The 22235-nt window shown below is 57.0% G+C and overlaps 2 protein-coding genes across 2 annotated transcripts; both read right to left on the bottom strand.

Moving 5' to 3' along the window:
* Positions 1 to 168: 168 nt before the first annotated feature.
* POLA2 (DNA polymerase alpha 2, accessory subunit) lies at positions 169 to 9511 on the bottom strand. Its single transcript, XM_084304282.1, is given in 22 exon segments — positions 169 to 1132; positions 2659 to 2685; positions 2687 to 2704; positions 2706 to 2774; positions 2776 to 2788; positions 3438 to 3497; positions 3592 to 3695; positions 4553 to 4661; positions 4959 to 5032; positions 5327 to 5365; positions 5835 to 5959; positions 6084 to 6126; positions 6656 to 6718; positions 6804 to 6959; positions 7039 to 7127; positions 7224 to 7395; positions 7397 to 7409; positions 7492 to 7598; positions 7704 to 7764; positions 8045 to 8130; positions 8219 to 8346; positions 9358 to 9511. Coding segments are annotated over 22 exon segments (1821 nt in total). The 5' UTR covers positions 9482 to 9511; the 3' UTR covers positions 169 to 991.
* A 393-nt stretch (positions 9512 to 9904) lies between these two features.
* On the bottom strand, positions 9905 to 20596 carry CAPN1 (calpain 1). The gene is made up of 21 exons (XM_084304287.1): positions 20461 to 20596; positions 17324 to 17591; positions 17161 to 17230; positions 16810 to 16928; positions 16372 to 16505; positions 16122 to 16290; positions 15940 to 16023; positions 15125 to 15210; positions 14939 to 15013; positions 14681 to 14841; positions 14394 to 14590; positions 12373 to 12584; positions 12230 to 12269; positions 12088 to 12153; positions 11957 to 12014; positions 11773 to 11837; positions 11608 to 11676; positions 11434 to 11512; positions 11231 to 11347; positions 10247 to 10305; positions 9905 to 10161 (listed from the first exon to the last, which is right to left on the bottom strand). Exons 2-21 carry the CDS (start codon positions 17588 to 17590, stop codon positions 10135 to 10137), a joined length of 2154 nt encoding a protein of 717 aa, XP_084160413.1. The 5' UTR covers position 17591; positions 20461 to 20596; the 3' UTR covers positions 9905 to 10134.
* Positions 20597 to 22235: the final 1639 nt, after the last annotated feature.

Here is a 22235-nt window from a genome sequence, read left to right as displayed (position 1 = left end):
CAAAATGGGAAAAACCCTCCTAGAAAAGGTGGAAGAACCCCCAAAACAGAAGAAAAGAGACCCAAAAAGAGGGAAAGAGCCCCAAAAATGGGAGAAATGGCCCCAAAACCAGTCTTTCACACACGCTGAAGAAAACAGCACTTTTATTTGATGTAAGAAACCCTAAAATCTGTCAGGTTGGGGGAAGAAGTGAAGCAGGGATGCAGCAGAAAAGGGGCCGAGACGCTTTGTGTGGATATTTTGGGGTGAAAAAGAGAAATTTTGGGGCCCAGCCCCACATAACCCCCTGCCGAGGATGGAAACAGTGAGGGGAGCTCCCCCCCTAAATCCCTTTTTTCCCCATTTTTCCCCTAAACGTGGCTTTGGGGTGGGACAGAGGCACCCAAGACTCCATTGAGGTGGCTGAACACGGAAATAAATTGAGGGAAAAAACAACAAAAAGAGGAAAAAAGGAGGAAAAACCTCAAAACCCACCACAGAGGCAGCACCAAAAAGTGCTAAAATTGCCTCTTGCACCGTTTTTCCCCCCAAATTTTGCTTTATTTCCAGGATTCCAGGCACAGGAGCAGCACCCCAAACCCCACACAAGGTGGCAGCAGTGCTAACGAGGTAATTAACAGCAGGAAATTAATTAGCACTGACATCACTCCCTAGAACTTTTGGGGTTTTGTAGCTGTGGATTTGAGGCAGAAAACAGCAAAAAAAAGGGCTCGGGGCCAAACGTGACACTGGGAATTTGGGAATTTGTGCGCCTGGGGGGGGGCGCGCCTGCAAATTAATTACTCGCTGATTAATTAACCTCGGGGTCCCCAGAGGGGGAGCTGAGGCGGGCGAGCCCCAAACCTGTGGAAATCCCAAGCGAAACCCTACTGCTCCTGCTCGTTAGTCGTTATTCCTTAATTAACGCCGCCGCTCCAGCTGCGTTTCTCCGTGGCGATCCGCAGATCCCGTCCGTGGGGGGAATCTTTTTTTTTTTTTTTTTTTTTTGGGGTCAGATTTTGATGATTTGGGCCGAGACGCAGGGGTGGCGGCGCTCGGGGTCGCGGGGCCGCAGCAGGAGGCGCCCGTAGGTGCCGCCCACCCGGCCCTTCGTCAGCCGCCCGGGGTTGAGGCAGACGCAGCCCAGCACGTCCTGGGGGGAGAAGAGGGAAGGGATCGAGTGCGTTGGGATCCAGCGGGATCTTGGGGGATCGACTGGAGGGATGGGGGAGACATTGGGGGCTTATGGGATCGATGAGGGGCTTGGGGGGACCGATGGGGGCTTGTGAAACCCGCGGAGATTGGGCATCGGGTGGGATCGACTGGGGATCGGGTGGGATCGACTGGGGGCTTGTAAACCCCACGGGGATTTGGGATCGCCTGGGGATGTTGTGGGGTCGATGGGGGGCTTGTGGGATCGACTAGGGGCTTGGGGAAGCAATTGGGAGCCTGTAAAACCTGCAGTGATTTGGGATCAATTGGGGATCGACTGGGGGCTTGTAAACCCCACAGGGATTTGGGATCGACTGGGGATCTTGTGGGATCGACCAGGGGCTTGTAAAATCTGCAGTAGTTTGGGGTTGATCAGGGATCTCATGGGACCAACTGGAACTCGTAACCTCCCTGGAGATTTGGGATCAACTGGGGATCTTGTGGGATTGACTGGGGGCTTAGGGGATCAATCAGAAGCTTGTAAACCCCACAGCAATTTGGGATTGAACCGGGATCTTGTGGGACCGATCGGGAGCTCGTAAAACCTGCAGTGATCAGGGATCTTGAGGAATCAACTGGAGCTCATAAACCCCACAGGGATTTGGGATTGACTGGGGATCTCATGGGATCAAATAGGGGCTTGTGGGATTGATGAGGGGCTTGTAAACCCCCATAGTGGTTTGGGATTGAATGGGGATTTGGTGGGATCGACTGGGGGCTTGTAAACCCCACGGGGATTTGGGATCGCCTGGGGATGTTGTGGGGTCGATGGGGGGTTTGTGGGATCGACTAGGGGCTTGGGGAAGCAATTGGGAGCCTGTAAAACCTGCAGTGATTTGGGATCAATTGGGGATCAACTGGGGGCTTGTAAAACCCACAATTTGGGACTGATTTGGGATCTTGGGGGATCAGGTGAGATCTTGTAAAACCTGCAGTGATTTGGGATCAACTGGGGATCTTGTGGGGTCGATGAGGGGTTTGTGGGATCAATTGGGGATTTAGGGAATCAATCAAGAGCTTGTAAAACCCGCAGCACTTCGGGATCAGTTGGGGAGCTGGTGGGAGCGACTGAGGGCCTGTAACCCCTCCAGTGATTTGGAATCAATTTGGGGATCTTGTGGGATCGACCAGGGGCTTGTAAGACCCGGAGAGATTTAGGATCGACTGGGAACCTTGTGGGATCAACCAGGGGCTTGTAAGACCCACAATTTGGGACCGATTTGGGATCCTGGGGGATTGGGGGGGGGAATCTCATAAAACCCACAGCGATTTAGGGATCTTGTGGGATCGACTGGGGCCCCGCAGTGATTGGGGGGCGCTGTTGCAGCACGCTCGAGGCGGCCACCGTGTTCTCGCTCGTTAGGGATCGATCCCTTCTTATCAGCGATCCCTCACGGCGATCGATTGATCCCTATCGGCGATCGATCGATCCCAATCGGCGATCGATCGATCGGTCCCGGGGCCGACCTTGACGAAGTAGCGCAGCTCCGAGGGGGGTGACGAGGACGTGGGGGGGTGGCGGGCAGCCAGGCGAAGCGCGCGAAGCTCTCGTAGTCCACGTTGAGCTCCTCCGAGGGGGGGTTACAGCGGGTAGTAGCTGGGGGGGGGGAGGGGGAAAAAAGAGGTTTTGGGGCCAAAAAGGGGGAGTTTGGGGGTTGGGGGAGTGGAAAGGGGGGGGTTAGGGGCCCAGAGGGGGGTAATGGGGGGGGGAAGGGGGATTTGGGGCACCCAAAGGGGACTTGTGGGGCTGGAAAGAGGGGTTTTGGAGGCCCAGAGGGGGTAATGGGGATTTGGGGGCTGGAAAGAGGGATTTGGGGCACCCAAAAGGGGAGTTTTAGGGGCAGAAAGGGGGCTTTGGAGGTGGAAAGAAGGGTTTGGGGTGCCCAAAGGGGGATTTTGGGGCAAAAGGGAGATTTGGTGGACCCAAATGAGGTATTAGGGGCAGAAAGGGGGATTTGGGGGGCCAAGAGGCGAGGTCGGGGCACCCAAAGGAGGACTTGGTGGGGCTGAAAAGGGGATTTGGAGCACCCAAAGGGAGGATTTGGGGCCAAAAGGGGAATTTGGGGGTTGATTTGCTTCGGGCTGAGTGTGGCAATCATCTATCAGCCTGACATGTGTCCCCCCCTGGAGGGCTAAAACCCCCCAAATCCCGCAAAACCCCACAAAAGGCAACTGTGGGATGGAAGAAGTGCCGAGGCGCTGTAGGATTTCCCCCTTTCCACCCCAAAGCGGCGCCGGGCGCTCACCTCTGCTGCGTCAGGACGTGGCGCAGGATCCGTGTGAAGCGGTCCGAGCTCCCCGACGAGCTGCGGGGTTCATTAAGGACACAGCCTCTTAATTAGGGGGGCCAGCCCTAATTAACGGGGTCGCGGGGAGCGTTTGGGGCTGGATCCTTCCCACCTGATCTCCTCGGCGCCCATGTGGAAGAGGAGGTCCGTGGAGGTGAGGCCGAAGACGGTGCCGTCGATGTCCAGGGTGCAGGGGTCCGAGACGAAGAGCACACGCTGTGGGGAGAGGGGGCAAACGGCCCCAAAACGCCCCGAAATGGCCCCAAATCCTGCCCTAAACGGGCTCAGGGGCACGAAAAATCCCAAATCTGCCCCAAAACGCGCTTGGCTTTCCTTGAATACTGCAGAGTGGGACCTAAAAATCCCAAATCTGCCTCAAAATGCACTTGGTTTTCCCTCAATACTGCAGAGTGGGACCTAAAAATCCCAAATCTGCCTCAAAACACACTTGGTTTTCCCTAAATACTGCAAAGTGGGACCTAAAAATCCCAAATCTGCCCCAAAACGCGCTTGGTTTTCCTTGAATACTGCAAAGAGGGACCTAAAAATCCCAAATCTGCCCCAAAACACACTTGGCTTTCCCTCAATACTGCAAAGTGGGACCTAAAAACTCCAAATCTGCCCCCAAACACACTTGGTTTTCCCTAAATACTGCAGAGTGGGACCTAAAAATCCCAAATCTGCCCCCAAACGCACTTGGTTTTCCTTGAATACTGCAAAGTGGGACCTAAAAACTCCAAATCTGCCCCCAAACATGCCTGGCTTTCCTTAAGTCCTTTTAATGCAGGCCCAAAACTTGCCCCAAAAGGCTCTAAATCCACCCCAAAACACCAAAAAACGCCCCCAAATGACCCTAAATGCCCCCAAATCACCCCCCCAAAGGCCCCAAACCTTCCTGTAAATGCCCCCAAATGCCCCAAAGCCACCCTAAAATGCCCCAAACCCACCCCAATCACACAGAGCTCCCCCCAGCCACCCCAAAACTGCCCCAAATTGGAAAAGGGGGCAGAAAAAGCCCCAAAATAAGAGCGGTGGGATTTTGGGGTGAAACGGGGCGTTATTGGGTCCGTTACCGCTCTGTCCTCCTTGGGCAGCTCGGGACAGGGGAAGGGCGGCTGCGGGTAAACGCAGTCATGGTGCACGTCCCGGGACGATGGCACCAGCACCAGGTGCGGGGCGGCACTGCCAACGGGGTGAAAAAACAGGATTTAGGGTCAGGGAGGAAAAAAAAATAGGGTTTAAGGGACAGGGAGATAAAAACAGGGGTTTAGGAAATGGGGAGAAAAAGGGAGATCTAGGGGACAGGGAGGAAAAGGAGGGGAACGTGGGGATTTAGGGGATGGGGAGGAAATAACTGGGGTTTGGGGAATGGGAAAAAGGGAGATTTGGGGGATTTTTGAGGCCTAGAAAAAGGGATTTGGGGGTCTAGGAAAAAGGAAAAAAAAGAGATTTAGGGGAGGGGGAGGCCGCGGCCCCTACCTTCGGGTCCCTTCTAGGATCATCTTGAGGCAGAGCTTGAAGACGTCGGAGAAGGAGGCGGGGAGCTGGCAGTTCTGGGGGAAAACGAGGGGATTTTGGGGAAAACAAAGGGGCTTGGGACAAAAGAAGGGGTTTTGGGGGATTCCTCGCTTCCTCCTGCTTTTAGGGCACTCCCCGGCCTCCCCTAAAGCAGATGAAACAGCCAAAACGATAAAAACACTGGGTTTTGACTCATTTTGGGGGCTTGTGACAACAATCTGCCCCAAATCTACAGGGATAGGAAGGATTTGGGGTGAAAAACCACAGTTTTTGTAGGGTCAAGGCCACAGGGGGCCCCAAAACCCACAAATTCACACCCCCGGACTCACCTCCACCTGCTCGTGCTTGGCGTCAACAAACGGCCCAAACTGTGAAGAAACGGGGAAAAAATCAGAGGAAAATGGGCAGGCTGGCCTCAAAACTGCCCCAAAAAAAGGTATTTTGATGATTTTCGGTCATTACATTTTTCCCCCTCAAGCCATCGGGGCAAACCTCATTGTGGATTTAACTCCTGGGGGGCTCCAAAAGCACTGTTAGCTCTTAAAAAAAATGGGATTTTTTTGTTGCTTTGGGAAGAAAGAGAGGCTTTTTGGGGTTTTTCCCCAAAAAAAGGAGCTCTCCCCTTAGCAACCCCACAAAATTCCCCTCGTTTGAAGTGGATTTAGGGTAAATCTGAAGGCGTTTCCGTGCCGTAAGCATCAAATTCCGGCTCAAAACAGGGACGGGGAGGTCTGCAGGAATTCTGGGGGGGGTCCTAAGGGATTTTTAAGGGGTTTTGACGACAATTTAAGGAGTTTGGGGAAATTTTTTGGGGGGGGGCACCCCGCAGAGCCTCACCAGGACGCAGACGTCGGGGCGGTCGCGGGCGATGACGTCCAGGAGGTCGGAGAGGGGGTCGAAGGCGACGCTGTCGGAGGTGGCGTAGGGCCCGCAGGCCACCAGCACCGCCCGCTGCTCGGGGCCTGGGGGGGCCAGGGGGGGTCAAGGGGGGCTTGGGGACCCCCCCCGGCACCCCAAAATTGAGGGGGGTCCTCGAGGGGTCCCGTTAGGTTTGGGGGGTGGAAGGGGGAGGCACTGGGGGCTCACCTGCGGCTGGCGGCGGAAGGGAGGGGAAGGGAAGGGGCTGGGGCTGCGGAGGGAAGAAGGGGAGGAAAACGGGGTGAAACGGCCCCAAAACGGGGTGAAACAGCCCCAAAACGGGGTGAAACGGCCCCAAAACGGGGTGAAACGCTTCCCAAAAAGGAGAAAGAGCCCCAAAATTGGGTGAAAGGGTTCCCCCCCCCCCAAGAAGAAACACAGAGCCCTGAAAGTGGACCTGACCCCAAAACAGAAGAAAACCAGCCCCCCTCCAAAAAAAAACCCTCCTGGGCAAAGTTGGTGCCCCCAAAATATCCTAAAACCAGCCCCCCCCCCCAATAGGGACCCCCAAATCCCCTAAAAAGCCCCCCCAAATCCAAGACCCCCCCAAAAAAGAAGCCAGACCCTCCCAACCCCCCCAAATCAAAATTGGGCCCCCCCCCAAACCCCCCTCCTCAGCCAAAACCGGGATCCAAAAACTTCCCCAACCCTAAACCAGCCGCACCCCAACTCTAAACCAGCCCCAAAAACACCATTTTTCACCCCAAACCCACCGTTTTCCACCCCAAAACCCCACTCACCTCATAGAGCCTGGACACCACCAACATCTTCCCGGTGCTGTTGATCCCCTCCAGAGCCACGATCTAGAATAACAAAAAAAATCAATAAAAAAGGGGGATAAAACCCCAAAAAACTCAAATTTTGGGGGCTTTTGGGGGAAATCCCGACCTGGCCGGGGAAGAGGGAGAATTCGGGGAGCTCGGAGAGGTCGAGGGGGACGCGGGTGCCCCCCGAGCGCTGCCGGTCGCCCTCCAGCACGGCCGACTTGGCGTTGAGCTTCCCGTTGCTGTCGCAGGCGATTTGGCCCAGCAGGGTCACGGGTTCCTGCGAAAAAGGGTAAAAAAGGGAAAAAATTATAAAGGTTATATTTAAAAAATGGGATATGAGGCCCAAAGGAGCTTGCCTGAGCCGGGAGGAGCGCCGAGGAGAAGTCCTCGAGGCCGTGGTGGGTCCTGAGCGCGGCGCCGAGTTCCTCGATCCGCCAGCAAAGCACTGAGAGGGGGGGAAAATATCAATGCCGCCCCCAAAAAACAGCTAAATTGCCCCAAAATGAGGGGTGACCCCCCCCGTGCCCACCCCCAGCCTCACCTTCGCGGACGTCGAGGGGTTTTTGGAACATGAATTTGTAGGATTTGGTCAGGGAGTCGTCGGGGTGGGGGAAAAGTTTGGGGGCGCAGCCCCCGGAGCCCCCAAAAAGGGTCTGGGGGACGCCGAAGGAGGCGACCACCTCCCCCCGGCCCCCCCGTGCGGTGTATTTTTGGGGTGGGGGTGGCGCTAAATAGGGGAAAAAATAGAGAAAAAGGTTAAAAAGGTGATAAAGGGGGGGGGAAAGAGGAAGGGGAGGGGGAGGTTTTACCTGGGGGAGAGGCTGGAGGGGGAGAACAGCGCGTAGGGGCTGTGGGCTGAGGGGGGCCGCTTGGGGCGGGGGGTGGCAGGGGGGGCCCCTGGGCGTTTTTGGGTGGTCTGCGGAGAAAAAAGGAGGTTTTGGGGTCACGGGGGGGGCTTGGAGGGGGAAAGTAGGGGAAATAGGAAGGGTTTGGGGTCAAAATGGGGGAATTTGGGTCGCACCTTGGAGGGCGTGGTGTAGGCATCCAGCAGCTCCTCCTCCTCCTCTTCGTCCTCGTCCAGCCTGGGGGCTCGTTAAGGAGTAGAAATGCCTCAAAACCACCCCAAAATCCCCCAATTTTGAGGGTTTTTCTTTTAGGGCGCCCCCCAGCCCCACCCCAAACTCCCCACCGTTAATTTTTGGTGCTAACGAGGCTTTGCTCTGGAGTTTCTCCCCAACACCCCCCCAATTTTCTTTACTTTATTCCATAATTTTAACTTACTTTCCCCCCCAAAATACCCAAATCTTCAATTTTTTAAAGTAAACTTAGCTTTCTCCCCCCGTTTTTCCCCCAAAACGATACAGCTCCTGCAGGGAGTGGACGTCTCGGAGGCCGCCGTGGCGGCTGCTCGACCTCCGGGAAGCTCTGCTGCCCCTCTTGGCCAGGACCTGGGGGAAAAAAAAAGAGGGGTGGGCACACGTGGCTCCCTTCCGCCTCCTTTTTGGGGTGGTTTTGGGGTCTTTTGGGGGTCCCCACCTCGTGCTCGAAGGCGGCGAGGCTGTCGAGGGTGAGGCGGGGGTCGAGGTCCTTGCTGGTGACGAAGGCCAGCAGCTCGTTGGCCAGGGGCACGGGGCCCAGCCGGTGCGTCAGGCTCAGCTCCAGCACTGGGAGGGGGGGAAATGGGGGGGATTTGGGGTCCCACAAGACCCCAAAAAGCCTCGGGGGAGGCTTGGGGTGAGAGCAGCCCTGCCAGGCGTCACCCCCCAGAGCCCCAAAGCTCCCCCCGTGCTGTGTTCCCCAAGTGTTTTCCCTGCAGTAGGCAATGCCACCCCCAAATGCCTCTCTGACAGCCCCAAAATCACCTGAATTCCCCCAAAAAGGCTCCCCTGTGGCCTGAAACACCCCCCCGTGACCCAAAACTGCCCCCCAGCCACCTTCTGTGACCCCTTGGACTGCCCAAATCCCTCCGAAACACCTCCCTGGGATCCTGAAAGCCCCTGAATTGCCCCAGACACCTGCCTGTGACCCCCCAAAAAAACACAAATTGTCCTAAATGCTACCCTGTGACACCAAAAGACCCCTAAATTGCCCCAAACACCTGACTCTGACCCCAAAACCCACACAAACGTGCCCCAAATCCTTTCTCTATGACCCTAGAAGCCCCCTAAATCATCCCAGACACCTTCCTGTGACCCCAAAGCCACCCTAAACCAGCTCAACTCCCCCTCAGATTACCCCAAACGCCTGCCTGCAACCCCGAAACCCTCCCAAATCACCCGAGACTTACCTCGAGTCACCCCAAACTCCCTTCAAATCCCCCCAATGCCCTCCCTTTGATGCTGAACCCGCCCTAATTGCCTCAAACCCCTGCCGGTGACCCCAAAACCACCCCAAACCGACCCAACTCACCCTCAGATGCACCAAACCCCTTCCTGTGACCCCAAATCACCCCAAACACCTGCCTGGGACCCCATTCCCACTCCAAATCCCCCCAACTCCCCCTCAAATCCCTCTCTGCGACACATAAACACCCCTAAATTGCCCCCAACCCCTCCCCCTGCGACCCCAAAACCTCAAGGAGTCATCCCAAATCACCCTAAACGCCTCCCTGGGACCCAAAAAAACCTCAAATCGCCCCAAAACCCCTCCCCTCGCCCCCTCGCCCCGGCCCTTACGCTTCTCGGCCACATCCTCCCCGTCGCAGCGCAGCTCGAACAGCGCCAGCTCCCGCAGCACCGCCTCGGCCGGGTTCGGGCCCGCTCCCGGTCCCTGCCCCGGTTCCAGCCCCGGTTCCGCCATGGCCGCGCCAAAAATCCCGCGCCGGCGCGCCCCCGCCACGCTTTCCGGCCCCCAGGGGGCGGGGCCTCGCCTTATAAGGGCAGGGCGGCCGCAAGTGGGGTGGAGCCGGGGGGCGGTGGGCGGGGTTATGCAGATCTCGGGTGAATGGCCAATGGGAGAGCGAGGGGCGGGGCGATAGGGCGTGGCAGGTGGGGGCGTGGCTGTGTATACGACCCAACGGGATAACGAGGGGGCGGGGCGTTAAAGGGGTTAAAAGTGGGCGTGGTTACGCAGATTTAGAGTGAGAGTAGCCAATGGGAATGGAGGGGCGGGGCCAGGCTCTTAAAGGGGCAGAACTGGCGGGAATTTCCCGGCCCTAATAGGGCCGCTTTGTGGGATCGGGGGTCAAGGTGCGGGGGGGGGATAAGAAATGGGGGAAAACGAGCAGGAAAAAGAATTTTAATAGGATTTCTGTTTCCGGGGGGGGTCGCACAGTACAAAACGAGAACCACGCTGGCACCCGGCGGGGGGCACATCCCTGATTGTGGCACCGAGGGGGGGGGGGGGACACCCCAAAACTTGTGTCCCCCCCCCCTCCAAAAAAAAAAAAAAACAACAACAAAAGTCAGGCGGAGTGACAAAAAGCGCAGAAATTCCCCCAAAACGTCCTCGGCTCAGGCGAACATGGTGAGCTGCAGCCACTGGGGGGAAAGGGGGGGAGTCAGAGGGGGGGCCCGCCCCGCTTTTTGGGGTGAAACCCCCCGGGTTTGGGGCGGGGGCGCCTACCTGCAGCAGCCCCATGGTGACGACGCCGTCGCGGTCCCCGTCCAGTGCCTGGAAGAAGCCTGGGGGGGGAATTGGGGGAAATCGGGGGGAATTTGGGTTAATGGGGGAAATTAGGGGGGGGAAACGGGGTTAATGGGGGAAATTGGGGTTAATGGGGTGAAATTGGGGGGTTAATGGGTGGGTAATAGGGGGAATTGGGGAAATCGAGGGGAATTTGGGGTTAATGGGGAAAACTGGGGGGAAATTTGGGGAAAATGAGGGGAATTGGGGTAAATTGGAGGGCAACGGGGGGTAATATGGGAAATTGGGGAGAAACGGGGGTAAATTGAGAGGGAATAGGAGAAATTGGGGAGTAATAGGGGAAATTGGGGATAATGGGGTGAAATAGTGGAAACTGGGGGTAAATTGGGTGGTTAAGAGGGGAAATTTGGGGAATTGGGGGGTAACGGGGGTAATAGGGGAAATTGGGGGGGAATAGGGGAAATTGGGGGGTAATGGTGGGATAACAGGGAAAATTGGGGGGGAATAGGGGAAACTGGGGGGTAATGGAATGGTAATAGGGGAAATTGGGTTGGAATAGGGGGTAAAAGGGGAAATTGGGTGGGAATGGGGCTGGGGGATAATGGGGTGGGTTTAAGGGGAAAGTTGGGCAAACTGGGAGCATTTGGGGTGAAACTGAATGCCCCTCCCCTCCCTTTTCTGCTAAATCCCACTTCAAGGAAAAATTGTGCAATTCGGGTAAAATTGTGAAATTCGGGGAAAACCCAGAAAAAAAATCCCACAGAAATTAAGGGGAAAGGCGGAAAACGTGCAGCATTTAGCAGTAAAAAAAATAAAAAAGCCGTATTTAAGGGGGAAAAACGGGAAATCCTACAGTTTCCTGCTACACTTTAAGAGGGGTTTCCACCGTATCCCGCTAAATCCTATTCTTTTGAGGGGAAAGTTGGCCAAAATCGGGGTTTTTAGCAGGAAAAGGGCGCTCACGGAACATGGTCTCCAGGCGCACGAGGCAGCAGACGAAGTTGTCGAAGTCGATGGCCAGGTCGGGCTCGGCGTAGCGGGTGATGATGAGCTCGTGCAGCTTCTTGTTCAATTTATACCCTTTTAGGGGAAAAAAAGGAAAACGCCCATTACCCCAAAACCTTGCGAGGGTTTAACGAGCCCCGAATTAATTAGGGCCGCGTTACCTGCCGCCTCCAGCGCCATCCGCATCTCGTAGGCGCTCATGCTCCCCGACTTGTCCAGGTCGAACTTGCGGAACACGGCCTACCCGCCGACCCCAAAAACCCCCCAAAACGCCCCAAAACTTTAGGGACGACGGGTCAGGCCCCCCCCGCCGCGCCCTGAGCCCCCCAACCCACCAGGTAGTTGCGGATTCGGTTCCACAGGACGTTGAACTCCACCAGCCCCAGCTTGCCGTTGCCGTCTTTCTACGGGGCGGAAAGGGGTTAAGGAAAAGCAGGCGGGGTTTTGGGGGGAAAAAGGCCTTTTTTGGGACCGCCAGGAGGAGGCGTCGGGGAGGATACGTCCATGAGGTTGACCATGCTGCGGCACGACTCGATGCTGAAGCCTTTGGTGCGGAGATCCTTGTCTGCGGGGCCAAATTCCAAACGGTTGGCTCGGCCCCATTCCAAACCCCCGTTATAGGGTTTTTTTTTGGGTGCCAAACCGCACATTTTGGGTCAAAATCCCCCCCCGTTTGGGGCTTACGTTTGCTGATGATGCGGTTGAGGATGGTCTGAAGCTCGGTGACGCTGATTTCCATGTCCTAGGGGGGGGAAATGGGGGCAGTGGGGTTCGCCCCGGTGCCCCCCACGCCGCCTTCCCTGCGTTCCCCTTACCGGCCCCGCGAGCTGCTTGAAGAGCTGCTTGAAGTTGGCGTCGATCTCACCTTCCGAGAGCACTTTCTGGGGGAAAAAAGGGCGGTTTTGGGTCCGAGGGGCGAGGGGAGGAAGGGATAGCATTGCCTGGGGGGATTCTCACCTCATCCGGCAGCGTCGCCTGGATCTTGTCATCCATTTCCCTGCGGGGAGGGGCAAAAAACAAAAAAAAAAAAAGGAGGATGGGGCCGACGGGGAGCGGGGTCGTTAGCGCTAACGAGGCGCGCCGCTAACGAGGCCGCTTACTCGGTGTCGGCTCTCTTCTCGGAGAAGACGCGGAGGACGAAGTCGCCCTCCTTGTTGGGCTCGAAGGTGGAGGGCACGACGATGTACTCGCCGGGCGGCAGGCGGAAGCGGGTGCTGACCTCGCGCAGGTTGATGAACTGCTCCGAGCGCGCCCGCGACGCGTTGGCCAGGAAGAAATCCCGCTTCAGGTGCACCCCCGACTGCCCCGCCAGCTGCCGCGGGGGGGAAAAAAAAGGGGGAAGGAGTCAGGAAAGGCCTCGAATCGGCCCCAAAACGGCCCGAAACGGCCCGCCGAATGTCCCAAATGCACCCCAAAAGGCCCCGAATGCAGCAAAAATGATGGAAACGCGCCCCAAACGCCACCCAGAAACGCCCAAACACACCCAAAATGTCCCCAAGAAATGCCCCAAGCAACACTCCCCGAAATGCCCCAATCAATGCCCAAAATACCCCCAAGAAATGCCCCAAACGCACCCAAAACGCCCCCAAGGAACGCCCAAAATGCACCCAAAACGCCCCCAAAAAATACCCCAAAACGCCCCCAAGAAATGCCCCAAGCGTGCCCAAAACGCCCCCAAGAAACGCCCAAAATGCACCCACCCCCCCCCAAAAATGCCCCAACCCCCCCCAAAAAATGCCCCAAAACCCCCCCAAAATGCCCCCAAACGACCCCAAGAAATGCCCCAAACGTGCCCAAAAAGCCCCCAAGAAACACCCAAAATGCACCCAAACCCCCCCAAAAAATGCCCCAAAACGCCCCCAAGAAATGCCCCAAACGCACCCAAAACGCCCCCAAGAAACGCCCAAAATGCACCCAAACCCCCCCCAAAAATGCCCCAACCCCCCAAAAAATGCCCCAAAACCCCCCCAAAATGCCCCCAAACGACCCCAAGAAATGCCCCGAACGTGCCCAAAAAGCCCCCAAGAAACACCCAAAATGCACCCAAACCCCCCCAAAAAATGCCCCAAAAATGCCCCCAAGAAATGCCCCAAAACGCCCCCAAGAAATGCCCCAAAACGCCCCCAAGAAACGCCCAAAATGCAACCAAACCCCCCCCCAAAAATGCCCCAAATCCCCCCCAAAAATGCCCCAAACCCCCCCCCAAGAAATGCCCCCAAGAAATGCCCAAAACGCACCCAAAACACAGCCAAGAAACGCCCGAAACGCCCCCAGAAATGCCCCAAAACGCCCCCAAGAAACTCCCCAAACGCCCAAATGCACAAAGTGCCCCCAAAACATCAACAAATGACCCCAGAAATGCCCCGAACACTCAGGTATGTCCCCCAAAATACCCCAAATGCCTCCATAAACACCCAAACTGACCCCAAAACTGACCCAAGTGCCCCCAAACCCGCCGCAAGCGCCCCTAAGGCACCCCAAATGCTCTCAAAACACGGCAAACGGCCCCAGGAACACCCCAAATGCTCCCCAAAGTGCCCATAAACACCCTAAGCTGCCCCCAAAACACTCTAAATACACCCTAAATATCCCCAAAGCATCCCAAATGCCCTTCAAAACATACCAAACATCCTGAAAAAAAAACTTAACATCCCGAACACCCTCCAAAAACTCCAAACACACCCCAAACGCCCCCAAAAAACCCCAAACACACCCCAAATGCCCCCAAAAAACCCCAAACACACCCCAAACGCCCCCAAAAAAACCCAAACACACCCCAAACGCCCCCAAAACATCCCCCAAACCACCCAAAACGCTCCTCAAACAGCCCCACAACACCCCCAAAACCCCACAAACGCACCTAAAACCACCCCAGATGCCCCCACAACACCCCAGAGACCCCCAAAACCACCCCAGAGACCCCCAAAACCACCCCAAACGTGTCCCCCAAATCCCCCAAATCCCCCAAACCCCCCCCACGTGCTTTCCCATTTCGCCCTCGGCCGCTGTTCCAGGTGCCGGCCACGTCTCGCACCCACCTCCGGAGGGACCTGCGGGGACGGGGCGCAAGAGGTGAGGCCACCGGTGACACCGGGGGCCACTGGTGACACTGGGAGGCCACCGGGGGGGCCACCAGTACCTCGTAGACGGCGAAGCCGATGGTCTCCATGTCCTTGCCGTAGCGGCGCTCGCGGCGCCGGTGCTTCTGCATCAGCGCCAGCAGGAAGCTGCAGCCCGGCTCCCGCCCGCCCGCCTCGTCCCCGTCATCGTCCACCTCCTCCAGCAGGATCTTAAACTGCGGGTTGATCCAGAAGGTGGCTGCGGGAAAAAAAAAAAAAAGGGGGAAAAAAGGTGAAAAGGGTGAAAAGGAGGTGGTTTTTAGGGCGTGGCTCGCGTGCCGGGGCGCACCGGGGTAGTTGCGGCAGCCGCCAGCCGTGCTGCCGCGGCGCCAGGTGCCGTCGTAGAGCCGCGTGTTCCACTTGCGGAATTTGCGGGACTGGAGGGCGTCCGGGGTGAGGTTGCAGATCTCCAGGCGGGTGAATTCCCGGAGGAAATCCCGGAAAGCCATCCTGGAGGAGGAGGAGGAAGGTTCAGGCCCCGTCCTGCCGGCTCAAAACCCCCCACCCCCTCCAAAACGGCTGCTTTTCGCCCCGTTTCGGAGCTGACCAGAATTCGCCGTCTTCCATTTTCACCATCAGCTGCTGCCTCAGCGCTGGCTCCACCGCGTTCCACTCGGACGAGCTGCAAGGAGGTGGGGGGAAAGGTGAAATTCCCCCCCCTGCAGCCACCAAAAGGCCAGGCTGCTTCGTTAATTAGCGCTAACGAAGGTGCTCGGGGCAGGGGGGGGCTTACTTGTCGCTCCAGGGCCCCGTCCACTCCACCTCGCCCCAAGGGTTGCGCATGCGGATCAGCTCCAGGGCTTGGCCGCGGTAGTTGATCTGCAAATGGAGGCATCAGGCCCAAAAAGTGATGATTTTGACCCAAAACGGGCCCGCTTTGGCCCAAAAGAGACACTTCAGGCGCAAAAAGAGCCACTTTCAGCCCCAAAACACGCCAATTTTGGCCCCAAAAGCCCCACCTTTGTCCAAAACACGCCAATTTTGGCCCCAAAAGCCCCACCTTCGGCCCCAGAAGTGCCAACTTTGACCCCAAAAGCCCCAAATTTGACGACATAAGTGTCATTTTCAACCCAAAATGTTAACTTCAACCCCCAAAGCCCCAACTTTGACTCAAAAAGCCCCACTCCTGACCCCTAAAACATCATTTTCAAGCCCAAAAGCCCCAATTTCAACCCCATAGGCCCTAACTTTGACCCTAAAAGCCCCACTTTTGACCCAGAGAGTGGTGAGTTTAACCTTAAAATTGCCAACTTTGACCCCAGAAGCCCCAACTTTGGCCCCAAGAGACCCTAATTCAACCCCACAGGCCTCATTTTCGACCCAAAGAGCACCAACATTGACCCAAAAAGCCCCAATTTTGATCCCCAAAGCCCCAATTTCAACACAAAATGCCAACTTCAACCCTAAAAGTGCCAACTTTGACCCCAAAGCAGCTATTGCAACTCCAAAAGCCCCTATTTTGGCCCCGAGGACTGTAATCCAACCCCAAAAGCACCAATTTTGAGCCAAAAAGCCCTGATTTTAACCCAAAACGGCACCGGCTCTGACCTGCCTGGCTCCTGTCACCGAGTAGGCATGCCCCTTCACCAGCTTCTTGAACGTCACCGCCTCCATGTCGAAGGCGCTCGTGATCTGCGAGGGAACAAGAAACCGACCCCGTTCCGGCGTCACTCCCCTCCCCATCCCCCAAAAATGCCTTTTTTCACCCCGAAACGCGGCAGGAGACTGACGTCGATGGAGCAGCCGAGCAGGGAGCCCCGCTCCAGCGCCTTGAGGATGATTTGGTAGAGGTCTCGGGGCGGCTTGCGCAGGTCGTACCACTCGGTCACGCCGCCGGTGAAGTCCTCGAAGCCCTCCGAGGTGCTGCCGCCCGACAGCGCCTCGTAGCAGCCGTTCACCCTACCAAGTGGGTAGCAGCTGAGCCGTTTCCAGGCTTTTTCGCCCCAAAAAAATGAGGCGAAGGGGGAGGGGAAGGCGTACTTGGCGTAGGCTTTCTCCAGCAAGGCGCTCCAGAACTCGGTGCCCTCGGCGGAGTGGACGAAGAGCAGCTTGCCGTCCTTGGTGGGCAGGTAGTCGTCCACCACCACGTCCAGCCACTCGCCGAACTGCCAGATCTAGGAGGAGGAGGAGGAGGAGGAGGAGGAGGAAGGTGAGGCCGAAGATGGCCCCCACAATCCCAGGGGGGGCGCTGGGGGTCCCCCTTTTTCCTGAGCGAACGTTAATCCCCAAAAAAAACCCTCCCGTCGCTTTTAAATCCCGATCAAACGGGGAAAACGGAGCCCTGCCGGGGATCGCCGGTCCCAAACCGGCCCTTTTTTTAGGGGAAAATCACCCGTTTGGGGTCCCCGCGGTGCCAGGAGGGGTTGTTTAGGGGCAGAAAGCAGCCGTTTGGTGTCGGCATTGTTGAGGGAGCCCCACCTGGAAGTGGAAGATGCCGGCGTATTGGTGCTGGAAGCTCTGCCCGTGCGGCACCACGCGGTGCAGGATGGTTTCGTTCAGCGTCAGCGAGGCGATGGCCGCCAGCAGCCAGCAGTCACCTGCGGGGGGTTTTGGGGGAAAAAACGCCTTTTTCTGGCCATCCCAGAGCTTTCCCTCGGCGCCAGAGATGCGTTAGGGGCGCTCAGGGGAGGTTGCGGCCGTCCCCGTTGCGGTTGAACCTGTTTAATGCGACCGAGCTCGCTCCGGCGGCAGCACCATCGTGGCAAATTCCCTGATTTGAGGCCAAAAAGCGAGGAAAAGGGTAAAAAAAAAGGAGTTAAAGGCACTTACCCAGCGCTCCCTGGCAGATATCAGTGCGCGTGGCCCCATCCACAATGAACTGCGGGCGCGAGCACAGCTCCTAGGAGGGAAACACCCCCAAAATGGCAGTGATGATCAGGAAAATTGTGGGTTTTTTTACCAAAAAATAAAAAAAAAAAGCGGGTTTGCTCACCGTGGGCCTCATCCACTGCACGCCACGGGTCTTGGAGGAGCTGGGGCCCAGCTCCTTGAAGCCCAGCGAGGACGGGGCCGGGGGGAAGGCGTCGTCGCGGAAGAGGGTCCCGGAGCGCAGGCAGGCGTCGCGCAGCGCGGCGAAATCCTGGCCCTGGTAGCGCACGGCCTGCTCGTGGCGGCCCAGCCCCAGCGCCTTGGCCCGCTCCCGCTGCACCTGCGCCGAGACCCCCGTGCAGTACACGGGCACCACCGGCACCTCCGCCATCCTGCCGGCACAACGGGCGCTGAGAGAGGAGGCCCAGGGGGTCGGGAGAGGCGGGAGGTTAGGAGGGAGGGGGCGCGCCCCGGGGGGTTGGGTTTTCGCGCGGTTCGGAACCCGAAAGCGGGGAGAGGAGGGGGAGGCCGGAATGAGAACGCCAACATTTGGTTCTCCCCGATTTGGGGGAGCGGAGGGTGAGCCCCAAATTAAAACACCAACCTTTGGTTTTCCCCAATTTGTTCCCCAATTCGGGGAGCAGAGGATGAGCCCCAAATTAAAACACCAACATTTTGTTTTCCCCAATTTGGGGAGAAAAGGAGGAGGCCCTAATTAAAACACTGACATTTTCCTTTCCCCAATTTGGGGAGCCGAGAATGAGCCCCGAAATAAAACACACACATCTTGTTTTCCCCGATTTGTTCCCTAATGTAGGGAGCCAAGGATGAGCCCCAAATTAAAAGACCGACGTTTTGATTTCCCTGATTTGGGGAGAAAAGGAAGAGCCCCAAATTAAAACATCAACATTTGGTTTTCCCCGATTTGGGGAGAAAATGAAGAGCCCTGTATTAACACACCAACATTTTCCTCTCCCCAATTTGGGGAGCCGAGGACGAGCCCTGAATAAAAACACCAACGTTTTGTTTTCCCCAATTTGTTCCCCAATTTGGGGAGCAGAGGATGAGCCCCAAATTAAAACACCAACATTTTGTTTTCCCCAATTTGGGGAGAAAAGGAGGAGGCCCTAATTAAAACACTGACGTTTTCCTTTCCCCAACTTGGGGAGCCGAGGACGAGCCCCGAAATAAAACACACACATCTTGTTTTCCCCGATTTGTTCCCTAATGTAGGGAGCAGAGGATGAGCCCCAAATTAAATGACCGACGTTTTGATTTCCCTGATTTGGGGAGAAAAGGAAGAGCCCCGAATTAAAACACCAACATTTGGTTTTCCCCGATTTGTTCCCCAATTTGGGGAGCGGAGGATGAGCCCCGAGTTAAAACACCAACATTTGGTTTTCCCCAATTTAGGGAGAAAAGGAGGAGGCCCTAATTAAAACACTGACGTTTTCCTTTCCCCAATTTGGGGAGCTGAGGATGAGCCCTGAATTCAAACACCAACAGTTTGATTTCCCCAATTAAAGAGCAAACGAGGAGCCCCCAATTAAAGCCGCGTCTCCCCACGCTCGTTAACACCCCAGTAATTAGCCTCAAGAGGGCTAACGAGGGCTGCTGGCCCCCAGTTGGCAGGGCTGGAGAGCGTTTGGGGCTTTTTTGGGGTGTTTTAGCCTGCTTTGGGGTCACAGCTGGGAGAGGCTGGAGAGCAAAGGGGGTTATTAGGTTCTTTTTTTAAATGTTTTTCCCTATTTCTGTGTTTTCTCCCCCAAAAAGCACGGCTGGGTGGGTTGTGTCAGCACCTCAATGTCCGTCATGAGCTCATTTTGGGGGAAAAAGTGAGATTTTGGGGGAAAACGGCTGCGAGTTGAGCAGTTTCACCTTGGGAACGCCGTGTATAAAGTAACCGAAAAAAAAAAAAGCAGAAAGGGGGGGAAAAAAAACGGCCCCAAAAGGAGGGGAAACGGCCCCAAAAGAACGGGTCTGGCGAGTCTGGGCGTGTGTCAGGGCCGCTCCCTACGCCCGTTAGAGCTATGAAGGGCGTAATTAGGCTTCCGGAAGCTTAATCAAGGCCTGGGGTGGTTAATTAAGGTTTGGGGGGGGGTTAATTAAGGTCTGGGGGGAGTTAATTAAGGTTTGGGGGGGGTTAATTAAGGTTTGGGGGGGTTAATTAAGGTCTGGGGGGGGTCATGAAGGACTGGGGGAGGGAGGGGGTTAAGGAGTCGGGGGCTTCGTTAAGGACTGAGGGGAGTTCATTAAGGACTGAGGGGTTAATTAAGGTCTGAAGGGTCTTCATTAAGGACTGGGCAGGTTAATGAAGGATTTGGGTCTTAATTAAGGGTTATGGGGGCTTCCTGAAGGACTGGGGGGGTCTAATTAAGGACTAGGGGGGTCTTCATTAATGACTGGGGGGCTTAGGGAAGGACCGGGACATTAATTAAGGGCTGGGGGGGGCTTCATTAAGGACTGGGGGGGGCTTCATTAAGAACTGGGAGGCTGAATTAAGGACTGGGGAGGCTTAATTAAGGACCGGAGAGCTTAATTAGCGCTGCAGGAAGGTGAGAGGCACGTTTGTGACCCCGCAACCCAGCGTGCCCCAAAAGCAGCGATTAGACCCCCAAAACCCCCTAAATTGACCCCAAAATGAGAGGGGGAAGCCTCAGCCCCCCTCCACCCCCCCCAGAGGAATGTGGGGCCTATCGCACCCCAGCCCCTTACACCTCCCCCCCACACCCCGTTAATGAGCTCCCTGTTAACGAACTCCTCGTTAACGAAGCCCCCTCCCCCTCCCCATTGTTTTTTGGGGGGTGAAGTGACCCAAAACCACTTTTTTTCAGCCCAACTTAGAGGAGGAAGTGGGTGCCCGGCGTCCCGGCAGGTGCCGCAGGGCAAGGGCTCGAGCGGCAGCGGCCGTTTCACCTCCCGTTGGGGGAAAATAACCCCAACCCCCCCCCCAAAAAAAAAACCCTAAATCCTGAGGAAAAACCTCCAAATCCCAAATCCCTCTCGTTTCTCCCCAAAACGAGCTCAAATCCCCCGGCAAAAAAACTTTCCCGGTCCAAACGGGGCTCGGAGCGGGGCAGCACCCAACCCCTTCCCCTCTGCGAGGGGAAACAGCCCCCAAGCGGCCCCGGCTCAGGGGGTTTCTCCCCCAGTTTTGCCCGTTTTTGCCCTTTTCCGCCCCAATTTGGCGGCGAGCGGAGTTGTGTAAGCGAGTTGGCGAGCAGGGAGCGATCGCGCCCGTTCCCCTCCCCGGGGACGTACCTCGATTTGGGGGAAGGGGGAGAGGGGAGGGGGAAGCGTTGCCAAAGTCGCCGCTTTTGGGGAAAACCGCCCAAAACCAAACCAAACAAAAAAAAATAATAAAACAAACTGAAAGGAAAAGCAAAAAACCACCCAAAAGCGCCCCAAAGTCTTCCTGGAGCTGAGAGGCGAGGCCGGGCCTCGCCCCGCTGCCGGCCTCCTCCCGAGGCTCCTCCCTGCCCGGCTCCTCCCTCAAGGAAGGGGGGGAAAAGAGGGGAAACGGGGTGAAAAAAGGGGATTTGGGGGGCGCTGAGGTGGTGGGGGGGGGGTGGGGAAGGGATTTGGGGCGGTTTCTGGGGGTTTTGGGTGCGGCCACTGCTGCGGGTTTTTGTCCGCAGTGCTGCAGGGCTGGAGGGGGAGCAGGGCCGGGGGCGGCGCCCTGAGACGGGTGTGGGGCCAGGACACGCGTGGGGAAGCGTGTGCGGGCCGGGACACGCGTGGGGGAGGCGTGTGGAGGTCAAGGACAGGCGTGTGGGAGGCGTGTGCGGGTTGGGACACGCGTGTGGGGGGCTGGGACATGCGTGTGGGAGGCGTGTGGGGGCTGGGACACACATGTAGGAGGCGTGTGCAGGCTGGGACACGTGTGTGTGGGGCCAGGACATGCGTGGGGGAGGCACGTGTGGGCTGGGACACGCGTGGGGGAGGCGTGTGCAGGCTGGGACACGCGTGTGGGAGGCATGTGGGGGCTGGGACACACATGTAGGAGGCGTGTGCAGGCTGGGACATGCGTGTGTGGGGCTGGGACACGCGTGTGGGAGGCGTGTGGGGGCTGGGGCACACATGTAGGAGGCGTGTGCAGGCTGCGACATGCATGTGGGGGTCAGGACACGCATGTGGGAGGCGTGTGCAGGCTGGGACACGTGTGTGTGGGGCCAGGACATGCGTGGGGGAGGCATGTGTGGGCTGGGACACGTGTGGGGACCAGGACACACGTGTGGGAGGCATGTGTGGGGCTGGAACATGCATGTGGGAGGCGTGTGCAGGCTGGGACACGCGTGTGCAGGGCAAGGACACACAAACCTGGGGCATGTGAGCCTGTGACACACGCGTGCACCACGTTTGGCTGCAGAGGGGACATGTGGAGGGGCAGAACACGCGTGTAACATGTGACATGCATGTAACATGCATGTAACATGCGTAACACGCGTGTAATAGCAGGGCCCATCCCTACCTGAACCCACGGCTCTGCTCCCTCCCGGGCGCTTCGCAGCAGTGGGGCCCTGCCAAGCAAAAACAGGCGGTTATTGCCCCGCCCTGCTCCTTTTTCCCCTTTTCCCCCCAAATTTTGGGGCCTATTTTTAGCAGCGCGCACCGCGCCCCTCCCCTTCTCCCCCCCCACAACACAAAAATGATGATTAAGTGCTTCACGTTGCCTGTTTTCACCCCTTTTTGCACCAATTGCGCCGTGGCTCCTCACTACACCCCCCTGACTTAGGGCTCGTAACAAAAAGGGGGAGTTTTGGGGTGAAAAACAGCAAAAACGGGTGTTGGTTGTGGTGTGGGGTGGCAACAGCAGCAGGTGGTGCTCACAGCAAAGGGTTTGGGTTAGATTCATTGGAAGAGTGGGCAAAAGTGGGGGAGAACACCCAAAAACGGCCCCGTTAGCGCCGCACACGAGCGGCCCAGCGAGCAGATTCTGAGTTTAAAAGCCCAAATTTTGGGCAAACCGCGAGAAAAACGTGGGGAACGCGGCCCCGAGCCCGTCACGCCCCAAATTTCGGGTGCTCGGTGGGTTT

Source organism: Netta rufina (assembly GCF_964035555.1).
Source record: "Netta rufina genome assembly, chromosome: 39".
Lineage (NCBI taxonomy): Eukaryota > Metazoa > Chordata > Aves > Anseriformes > Anatidae > Netta > Netta rufina.
Note: the sequence above shows the minus strand (reverse complement) of the source record. Positions and strands in the feature narration are given on the sequence as shown.

Bases quoted from the DNA above. Each gene is read 5' to 3' on its own strand.
- CAPN1 (XM_084304287.1), bottom strand. From the start codon at position 17,590: ATGGCGGAGGTGCCGGTGGTGCCCGTGTACTGCACGGGGGTCTCGGCG. The intron at 15,211-15,939 runs GTCAGAGCCGGT...CTCCATTTGCAG, and splicing joins CGGTGACAGGAGCCAGGCAG to ATCAACTACCGCGGCCAAGC. The intron at 10,306-11,230 runs GTGAGCGCCCTT...TTCCCCCCCCAG, and splicing joins GCGCCTGGAGACCATGTTCC to GCTTCTTCCAGGCACTGGAC.